The sequence below is a fragment of the Mytilus edulis genome, unplaced genomic scaffold, assembly GCF_963676685.1.
Source record: "Mytilus edulis unplaced genomic scaffold, xbMytEdul2.2 SCAFFOLD_170, whole genome shotgun sequence".
Taxonomy (NCBI): domain Eukaryota; kingdom Metazoa; phylum Mollusca; class Bivalvia; order Mytilida; family Mytilidae; genus Mytilus; species Mytilus edulis.
The window spans coordinates 5,646-17,317 of NW_027267803.1; the positions used below are offsets into that span (position 1 = coordinate 5,646).

The 11,672-nt window shown below is 30.1% G+C and overlaps 1 protein-coding gene across 2 annotated transcripts; it reads right to left on the minus strand.

Moving 5' to 3' along the window:
* Nucleotides 1-285: 285 nt before the first annotated feature.
* On the minus strand, nt 286-11,670 carry LOC139506034 (cilia- and flagella-associated protein 45-like). Of its 2 annotated transcripts, XM_071295323.1 has the most exons (10): nt 11,560-11,670; nt 10,620-10,918; nt 8,498-8,642; nt 7,721-7,891; nt 6,784-7,131; nt 6,404-6,511; nt 5,590-5,897; nt 4,965-5,189; nt 4,008-4,075; nt 286-1,356 (listed from the first exon to the last, which is right to left on the minus strand). In XM_071295323.1, coding segments are annotated over exons 1-10 (1,677 nt in total). In that variant the 5' UTR covers nt 11,563-11,670; the 3' UTR covers nt 286-1,354. The 2 variants fall into 2 exon arrangements, with proteins under 2 accessions (XP_071151424.1, XP_071151423.1); XM_071295322.1 differs by lacking the exon at nt 4,008-4,075 and having other exon boundaries at nt 11,560-11,668.
* Between the last annotated feature and the right edge of the window lie 2 nt (nt 11,671-11,672).

Sequence of the window (11,672 nt, forward strand, 5' to 3'; positions counted from 1 at the left end):
GAGCAATTCTGCTCTATATCTGCACCAATCGGCCGGACTAAAGTAATTGTAATTTAATCAATTACATTGAAAGTAATCGGACCCATCTCTGGTAATCAAGGATGTCTGGGATAAAGGACAGGAAACTTTGGACTCTACTGAAAAATGAGGTTTTATTGGATAAAGACAGAAAGTATGCCTTGCAATAGTCCACCCAAGGAACTAAATTGAAATGACAGGAAGGACCAGAGAAAATGTATCTTTAAAAATAAAAAGGCTTGAATCAGTAAAAGAAGAAAGATATACTTATTTTTAAGAAGTTTAATTTCAATTAAAAGAAAACAGAACAGATATTCCTTAAACAATATACAAAACCATGCTTGTCATCCTCTTCTTCATGTTGGCAGTGAAATAAATTCAGTGCATTTACTGCAAAATCTTCTTTTTTGTAGGGACAATTTTTAGCACTTGATATCACAAAATTAGTCGCATGATTTTTATTTTTGAAACAATATGTATAAATATTATATTTCTAAACCACATACACTATATCTGACAGTTTACATTTAAATTTACAAATAAAATATCACAGACTTGCATACAATAATAAAAATAACATCATGATTGATTCAATAAATACTGTTAAAATTTATTTCTGGGCGTTATTCTTTTTTTTTTTGAAAAATACTCATTTATGACTTTTTATTTCCAAGAAATAAAAACATAACAACCGAAATTAAATGTATTTAGTTTTCTTTTACTGGTAACAAAGAATATTGGTACCCAAGGGTAACGAAAATTCATAATTCTAAGAAAATATATATATCTTTCATTTAAAACAACAGTATTTAGTTTCACAAGCAAGAGTTTTGTGAAAACTACAGCCAATCAAACCATTTGAATTGAAAGGCCAGATGAACAAGTGAAACATACCATAAAAAGTAAAAAATTACCAACTAAATATATTTGACATAATTGTAATAAATCATGAAACAAAATACATTTTTCTAAAAATTTCTATATTTTAAATGTCAAATGCTTAAATCCATTATCTTATGGATTAAAAGCTATAATATTAAAATAAAAAATATCATCCTCTATGTTGTATCAAATAATTATCAAGAAGTTGATTAAAATAAGACATAAAATATACAAATTTTCAACTTGTATTTCATAAAATAAGATATGTGAAAATCTCTTTCAGATCAGATGATGTAAAATTCCATTTTTTCTTTCTTTCAACATGAGGTTATATTCCCTCCATAATTTTACATGTCAATGTTTTTTGTGTCATTTTATGATTATGTACTGATGTGTTGAGGCTGGGCTATTTTTCTTTCCACTTGAGCCAAATACTTCTCAGGTATTCCAGCATTTCTGAAAAACAAAATAGAAGAGTTATCTCTCATGTCTGCAATATTTAAATCTTAAAATGTCACTAGAAATTTTCGTACCGGTATATGATTAAACAAGAATGCTAATCTTTAAACAAATATATATACAAACCAAAAAAATATTAAGTTCAGTTTTGTTTTACCAATATTTTCTTCAAATTATAAATATATAAATATAATTTTTCATATATTTTAAATTGAAATAAATTCTACTAACAATTTTTAAATTCTGTGAAAAGATATAATATATATAATAAACATGACAATGATGTAATAAAATAGTTACAGCAAGACATTTTTAACATAATTGTTTTTACTAAATGTACTTCAATATTTTGTTTACATATATTCAAATGCATTTTGGGTATAAAAATACACTATTGTTTTTCCTTTCAACATTAATGACAGTGACCTACAAACAATGGATGAAGTGCTGTTGAATATAAATAAATTCATTCTGTAAATAATACCAAAATTTAGTGCTGTATTTACAATCCTTATTTTTTTACCCCCTCCCCCCTCCATTTAAGAAGGATAAAATATCACAGTGACAATTAATAAACTTCAATTACGTCTTTTTTTCCCAAAAAATGTTTTTAAAATTTAAAAGTTTGTAAGGGTTCCGCAGAACCCAGTGTCTCGCCTACTTTTGCTGTAAATCGCAGGCTCAACAAAAATGAGGACAAAAATCGATAAAAATATTCCTCTTGATACTATCTTTTGATTATAAGAAGTTTCTTTCCAAGTTTGGTAAAAATCCAGGATAGTTTATGAACCTAATAAATGTTTTAAAAACTTAAACTGCAGACTATGTACTGTTAACTGGAAGAAAAACTAAGTCCATTTATAAGTAAAATACAGATACACAGGATTAAAATATTAACAAAATTTCCTTCTAGATACTAGCTTTTGATCATAAACAAGCTTCTGTCCAAGTTTGGTACAAATATAAAATAGTATAAGAAAGTTATCAAAATTTAAAAAATTTAACCACAGAGTGAATGTGTTGTTTCCTGGCAGAAAATCTAAGTCCATTTAAAGTAAAAATACGGAAAAAATGGATTTATCGTAAATTACAAAATCTACTTCTGGATACAATCTAATGATCATAAACAAGCTTCTGTCCAAGTTTGGTACAAACCAAGAATTGTTTAAGAAAGTTATTAAAATTTGAAAAACTTTAACCACAGAGTGAATGTAATGTTTTCCCTCAGAAAAACTAAGTCCATTTATAAGTAAAATACGGAAAAAATGGAATTTTATTTTTACAAAATTTACTTCTGGATACTATTTTATGATCATAAACCAGGTTCTGTGCAAGTTTGGTAGAAATCCAGTATGGTTTAAGAAAGTTATTAAAATTTCAAAAACTTTAACCATAGAGTATTTGTGGACGCCGATGACAGAATGTAGGATCCCTTAGTCTCGCTTTTTCAACTTAAGTCGAAGACCTGACAAAAAATGACCTCATGTTAATTGTGTTGATTTGAGAATTATATATATATTCTAACAATGTTTGACTGAATTCTCATTTTAAAACATTTATTCTTAAAAGAAAAATTCAACTGAACTTTATCAGACAATATGTATATTTTTATATTTTATTGCACAAGGCTTTTTTTATGAGTTGGTGGCACTCATGTCCTCTTTTTCTAGAATAGGTGCATAAAAGCCAAAATATTTTGCATTGCTGTGTTAAGTGAACGTAACCTAAGTAGTCATAAACCCAAAATCTTTGATCCCTGTTGTTAGATAATTCTGATTTAATCAAACAATGGTCAAACATAATTACAAAGAATTATATTATAGCAACATGAGGGGGGAAATGGGATTCAGTGATTCAAACCAGCAAACATTATTGTAAAGCCACACACTCAGTTAATCCCATGTTTAAGATAGCACTATTAGCACTGCATTTCTTAATGACAATCTTTTATGAACAAACACATATAAATATATTGAAAAAGAAAAATATAATGTACAATGCAATGTGCATGTCTCAAAGAAATATATAGAATGATTGAATAAAAAACAAAATTAATTTGACTGGTGTCATTTATTTATTCTATTAATGTTTGTTCATTTAGTTGTTTGAATTAAATTGTTTGATAAGGAAACTAATGTTCAGCTTTGAAAGGGAAATAATCAAAGATTTTACATTACAATTAGTGAGTTATTCTTCCAATGCCCATTCCATTTAAATTTAGCCAATTAAATAACTTTTAATTTTCTTGCACCAATCAAAAGAAATATTTTCTTAATGTATATTTTCCCCTTTATATCAGTAAATATAAATAAAACAGAGCAGATCATGATTGTTTCAAACCTTTTTAATATTACATTAAGTCCTTCTTAATTATAAAATACTGTTAACCAACTTATTTTCATGTTATTAAATCAATGAATTTTTAGACATTTTTCAAGTTTGGCAATTTGGTTTTATAATATAAAGAGAAAATTCAAGGCTGATATGTTTGGAAGTTTTTTGTCACATAAAGAAATTAGATTAAAGTAATTTGGTTAACAGTATTCTCATTTACAAAGTTGAACAAGTTTCCACAAACAAACAATTTATTTTCAGCAAAGTGCATGTCAACCCTGAAATAATTTACATAGCCACACATTTGATCTTACATGCAGTTGTAACCACATTGACTTTGTGTGCAACGTGCGATACATATCTCTCTGGTATTCCAGCATCTCTGTATTTTACAATGATAAAATTAAATATATAATTGAACTTATCTTATAAATAGTATTGGTGCTTGTTGATACATTTTTTGTATTTAGAATATCATAATTTGCAGAAAAGAATTATAAACTTTCTTAATGATCTTTTTGATTACTCACATCGTTGCTATAGACTGTCAGAGACAATTCAGCAAGGTTTTTTTAGTAAAAATATATGTATATGCCCTAATTCAGTGTATTAACAAAATCTAGACTAGTACTACTACATGTACATGTATTGACTAATGTCCAAAACACTTAAGTAATATTTCCATCATCCCTAACAATGATTTGGATAGTCATTTCCTTTTTTTTTGTCCCAGATTTTCAATACTAATAAATTCTCTAGTTTTAATTCTTCTTAGCAATTTTAATTTAATTGAGATGTTAACTGCATATTTTTACAAACAAATTTGAAATTATCAGAAATAAGAAAAATATTCCCCAATTTCATTTGAATAAAAAAAAAATGTGCAATTCAATCTATATTTTGAAGTGCAAGCTATATATTTATTAACAATCATTAAAGCAGGAACTACTTTCACATATAACAGTAAAACATGCCTAGATTATAAGTCCCTTACTTGGAACACAGACACACACAAAAGGGGAGTTTCTCATGATAGTACATTGTATTTCAATATTAAAGACATGTTATTCAAAGTTTCATATAAGTTTCATATAAATATTATTAGTATCTATAAAAATTAAAGAGGTTTTAAAATTACTATTGAAAGATACTATAGAAATAGATATGTATATAAGCAATGTTTTTACTAAAGCTACATGTAGAATACTTATTCACATTACCAACAAATATGTAAGTTAAATATTTTTAAGACCATATATTTGAGTAAATACCTTAATTCATTCAATTTCTTCTTTTTAACATCTTCAAGTTTCAGTCTACGGTGTCTTGCTTCCTCATCAAGCTTGACTCCTTCTTCAAAGAACTGGTTTCTTTCCATTACCCTAAGAGCCTCTTTCTGGCGAATCTGGGTTCTGACATCATCAGCATGAGTATGACGTTTCTTGGTGGCCTCATGTTCTTCCCTTCGTTCCTTTTCAACCAATTCTTTTTGTGCCCTATGTAAATAAAATAATACTTTTGAAAATATTGATCATTGTGTATAACGTTTTGATGTAAAATGCACATTTATAATCCATTACATCATTCTTTTTATATATTTTTTTTAACTTGATTTCTCATTTATTTGTAAACAAGCATTTTGAATTAGAAGTTAGAACTACTTCCTTTTTCTTACTTTATTTCATGTGGTTTTTCCACAAATGCCATTTTTATGACCTGTGAAGGTCACTTGCATTTTTTATTTGTAATCAATCAAGGATACATTGTTTAGATTCCAATATTTTATATATTCCCTTATGTTTCTTAATTTTCACTGTTCTATCAAGTCTTTAATTATTGCTCATAACTGTGTATACTGTAGTCATAAATTCTACAAAGATGATGAATTACACATACCTGAGTACCCTTTCAAATTCAGCTCTTTCTCTCTGGGCTTGAACTGCCATGAAATGTTCTTTCTGTGACATTTGATTGGCTCTGGCTTGAATCAACATAGCTTCTGTCACTGCCTTCTTCTTTGATTCCTCTGCTTCTTTCTTACGCCACTCTCTTTCTGTCTTTTCTTGTGCACGTTTAGCTCTGAGAGCATCCCGTTCTGCTTGCTCATCCCTAGCTCTTTCTTGCATGGCTCGTAATCTTGCAGTTTCTCTTTCTTTTTCAACTCTGATTCTCTCCTGTTCTTTTTCATAGGCAGCTTCTCTTTCCTAATAATCAATACATTATTAGTAAAATTACCACATTCAATGTTCAAATTTCAAAGGAGCTTATTAAAAAAAATATTTTTAAAGAAAAAAATTGGACTATAACTAAAAAGTAAAACATGTAATGCAAAATTCATGAGCACTACAGGCAGCTGACTTCAGGGGTTGAAGTCATAAAACTTTGCTCAGTGTTCCAAGCACAAAAATCATGCTCGAAACACAAAATCCAGTATTTTGATTGGTTGATTCTTGAGTCTGAGTACAAAAATCGAGCTCAAAAGTTTTATGACCGCAAGGCCAGGAGTCCAACCAATCTACCCCTAACAGCCTAATCAAAAATTTTTCTGCTTTCTGACAAAATTACAAAAAAGTTATATCCACAAACAACCAGCTTAATTATATGTTCATTTAACAATCATCTATATGACCTATGAGATGTATATGTAAACATGCAAATTGAAAAAAGCAAGAGACAACAAAATATATAACATCTGTATTATCCAACTTACTGCTTTCTGTTTCATGTATTCGATTACTTTCTGTTCCTCCACTTGCTCTTGTTCTTGTTTAATAACTTTTCGTTTCATTTGATCTGCATTAGCCTTGTTCAAATCTTCCTGTTAAATAAAGAAAAAAAACTTCATGTAAAATAAATCTAGATACTGCATTTAAGTTGCCATGAAAGGTACTGAAATACTGTTTTTTTTCAAAGACTGAAAAAAGATGAGAATGATTTGAAAACAAATTTAATTTGTTGTTACTTTTTACCAAACTTAGATGACTGTTTAAACTGTTAAAAAAAATGAAGGCAGATATAAAAAAATCATCTTGTTTGTGCTAAATATGAAATTTTCAAATCAAGTTCAAAATTATTCAATCTTTTACTAACCCTTAGCTGTGTCTGTTCTACTTTCTTCTTTTCTAAACCAGTTCTATCTTCATCCATCATTTTTTCTATGTATTTCTGCATCTGAATATTTTCTTGGTCTTTACGTTCAAGATCAAAGAGTCTCTCTTGTTCATTTTCTTGAATTTGGTCTAATAATTTGGCAGCACCCATTAATCTTTCTTCTTTCCTTCGTTTCTCAATTTCCTCTTGTATTTTGATGGCATTCTGTCTATCAACCTCCATCATGACATCTAATCTTTTCTCTTCCTCTGTCATTTCACCTGAAATCTGCCTCTTTTCAAGTATTTGTGCATCTCTAATTGCATGGCATTTAGCATTCAAAATGAGCTGAAAAATAGAAACAATTAGAAAGGTTGTTGCTTAGTTAACAAATGTATCATTTTTACATAGGTTTAAATCAAAAACTATCAATAAGTAACTTAGTCAATGTCAATCATAGACTCAATGGACAAGATTGTGTATGATTCAAGAGGGCCTAAAAAGTTAGCAAGAATTACAGCTAATAATTCACGGTTTGTTAAAATGAACTCTTTGGGTCATATTCCCAGGGATGAGTTTGCAAACAGTTAGAGGATCCACTTTTTTCATCTATGTAAAATGAGGGGTTGTCAGAGGGGGCCTGATCCCGTAATCCCGGGCTTAAAAACATGAAATCCTGAGGTTGCGAATTTTAAGGAAATTTAAATCCTGACATCCCGAAATTTGAAAAAGAATTCCCCAATCCAGAAAAGCTGAGCTTAAAAACACCCGTTCCTGATGTCCCGAAAAAGGTCCTGCCCCCCTCTCCCCCTCTAAAATGATTCATCTCTGGTCTGCATGCAGGCAAATAATTAAATTGACCGTCTTAATTTTTTGTGTGAAACTAACATTATAAAAAAAAAGATATCAATATCAATTTTTTAAACACATTATATACCTCATTTAGATGTTTAATTTCATCCTCTTGTTCTTGTCTCATTTCATTTGCCTTGGATAGTAAATGTTCTGCATTTTCTTTTGCCTCTTCTTCAAGGTCATTCAGTTTTTCATTTTTCCTCCTGTCCATGTCAAGCTGTTTGAATAAAGCTTTACGTTGTTGGCTTGCTTCCTGTTAAGAAAAAAGATATATCTTATTACTTACACTAAGGTAACTGTTACCCAATTTTCTTGGAACTGGCCGTGGTCAGTTCAATTTGAGTTTTACCTCTAGAGCGGCTAAGAGCATGTATTAAACAATTTATCAGATATTGAAATCAATACTGCACTTGTAAGCATATTAAAAAAAGCACAAATTACATTAAATATCAATTTAAGAGAACACAATGTGTAACTGAAAGTCAGTTCAAAGCCAATATTCCAACTCATGCTATTTAAATTAGCATATTTATCCAACAAATTATTAAAGGTCTATAAAATCATTTACATTATTCTGTTATTGTTTGTTGTGCAATTTGAACATGATTAAATTTAAAAGCTAAGATCATAGCTCAAACTCAACAGATGAATACAAGACTTGAACAAAGAAAAAAAATACCATCAAACAATCTAACATAAAAACACATGTTATTAGCAAAGTTGTATGACTTAGATTAAACGGTCTCATACATTCTCTGACATGAGGGAATCATATGGGTTAGCATAAATTTTTTGTACATGTATATCTGTCTCAATATGCAACACACTTCATAAGAAGAGTATTTTAAATTTAATTTACCATAGCTGCCTCTTTTTCTCTCTTGATTTGTTCAAGTTGTGCCAATCTTTGATCTTTGGTTAAAGTTTGAGCACAGTTAACAATTCTATGGAATTCATATCTTGGTAGTACAATACTCTGTCCTGATGGATCTTCTGTTGGAACTCTGAAACAGAATAAAATAGGTATAGTTGTTGGCATGACACGGGTTATGTTCTTCTCATATATGTTATGATGGTATGATAGTAAACCCCTAACGGGAAGGATTGTGCCTGATGTTCATATGATGAAATCATAATCTTTCAGTCAGTTTAATTGAAGTCTGGAGCTGGCATGTCAGTTAACTGCTAGTAGTCTGTTGTTATTTATGTATTATTGTCATTTTGTTTATTTTCTTTGGTTACATCTTCTGACATCAGACTCTGACTTCTCTTGAACTGAATTTTAATATGCGTATTGTTATGCGTTTACTTTTCTATAATTCTTATATGATTTGCATATCTATAAATACTTGAATTGGATTGGTCAATTAGAATTTTTCTCTAAGTTTACACTTCGATAAACCATGCTTCCGAAACTACTTTTGTAATCTATTCATGCGCGATACACAAACTTGCAGTGATCCCGGGATTTTCAGCAAATTGAGATTAAAAAACAATTGCATAACAGTTGTGACTATTCTATTGCATATATAACAAAACAAGAAATAAATTTATTGCACTAAAGCTTCGAAAATGTACAAAAATTAAATTTAATAAAATTCCGCGAAATTTCATGAAGGATTTGGCGAATTTACGTCATGGCAAAACACGACGTCATACGAATGGAAATTTTCAAGGGAAAGATTATTTCGTTACGTGTACGCTTCAAATTCGGATAAAATCTAATGAAATTGAAGTTTTTGAGGTAGGTGCTATTTCATTTAAGATTCCGTTGTATTTATCGAACATTTATGGTTTTTAGAAAGTCAAGATGGCGGCGTACTCCTTAGTTACGACTTGCCATTGTGCTTTGGATGGTAAATATATATAGTAGCCATCAACCAAAAAATGTTTGGCTGAAGAATTATAAGGATTAAACACATTTTTTCTAGAGGTTATTGATGTGTAAACCTTCGGACTTTTATTCAGTTTGTGAGTAATTCGCCCCGGTTTACACATCAATAACCTCTAGAAAAAATGTGTTTAATCCTATAACATTGGTTAGAGGTATAGGGGGAGGGTTGAGATCTCACAAACATGTTTAACCCCGCCGCATTTTTGCGCCTGTCCCAAGTCAGGAGCCTCTGGCCTTTGTTAGTCTTGTATTATTTTAATTTTAGTTTCTTGTGTACATTTTGGAAATTAGTATGGCGTTCATTATCACTGGACTAGTATATATTTGTTTAGGGGCCAGCAGAGGGACGCCTCCGGGTGCGGGAATTTCTCGCTACATTGAAGACCTGTTGGTGACCCTCTGCTGTTGTTTTTTTTTTGGTCGGGTTGTTGTCTCTTTGACACATTCCCCATTTCCATTCTCAATTTTATAATATTTGTTGTTATATTTAACCCCCAAAATATAGCAGTTTTATAAAATTGTTAAAATATAAACTTTCAGCTATTTCTTTGGAAGTAAAATACTTCTGTTCCATAAAACATAAATATGGGCTGTTTTTTTAACGATACATCTTCATGCACATCTATCTTGTACTAGCATCATCAAGTTAAGCAAAGTTACTGAAATCTTCACAATTTTATCATTTGAGCTAATTTCAGGGCCTTTTATAGCTGACTTTGCGGTATGGGCTTTGCTCATTGTTAAAAGCTGTATGCTGACCTATACTATAGTTGTTAATTTCTGTGTCATTTTGGTCTCTTGTGGAGAGTTGTCTCATTGGCAATCATACCACATCTTCCTTTTTTATATCTACTCCTTTGATTATATTGTAATTCATTTAATACTCAACAAATACATGTCTAACAAAACAAAAAATTGGGTGAAATATGTTGAACACACTGTAAGTTGGATTTTTTGGAATCTGTTTCAGCTACTTTAATTAGGCATGTTAGATGACATTGTGTTGATCTTAATCATGTTAATCGAATGACACTACATATATGTATGCAGTATATTCTAAAGATCAAGTTATACTGTTTACACTTACATTAAATTTCTAATTAAATCTTTTGTGATAACTTGGACTGTTTCTTTGTTTTTGTTTTTCTTTCCTTTACTTTTACGTTTTGCACTTCTATCCCTGGCTAGCTGTTCAATTGATAGATCATCATTTGTCCATTTCTCCTCTAACATCTCTTGTCTTTTCTCAACATGGGTTGGTTTTCCAAATAAATTTTCATCTACCTGTGATGAGTGGCTAACTACTCTGTAATTTTTTGTTTTTGCACGTCTGGATGCTGAGGAGGCTGAAGAATGGCTCCCAACAGCTGATATTGCGCTGCCAGGCTGAAATTACAAAATGATATTTTATCTTCATTATATGTTTATGTGTTAAGAATCAGAATGTATTTTTTATTGTTGTCATTATGTCCTGTCAGGGGCCCTTAATTGGAAAATAAAGAACTTTGAACTTTATACAATTTTGCAAACATTATGTTGTGAGTAGAGCAAAAGTTATTAATGTTCAAGCAAAATCAGCAAATTTTACAATATACCTCTTGATGATCATCATGATATCATGCACTATATGGTGCTACAAAACTTAGTGGTACTCCATATATATCATATAGTGGCAACATTATAATTTATTAAGATGCCAAATCCATCTTTAATAAGATCAAGACAAATGTCTGGTTATGAAAGAAGATAATGATTGTCAGATTGATACTGACTGCAAGAATCCACTGCAAATAAAGACATATTATCATTATAAGAAACTAGATTTGATTAAACAGCTGACACTGGCAGGATGACCGATCTTGATTGGCCGACATTGTACAACAAATATATGATCCTACCAACTTTTATATAGATCTATAAGTATTTCATGATATTGTAAAAATAACGAGGACATTTCAATAAGTTAAATAAATCATTGTGATACCGTGTTTTGTTTCCTCAAAACTGCAAGTGTTTTTATGACTTACCATGTTGATATTTTGTAGTAAAGTATTAGAAACAGTTAATGCATAAACAAGCAGCAGACATGTATTTACAACGTGTAGTTATGGAAACTCTAAACAGAGGGCGTGCTAATGAA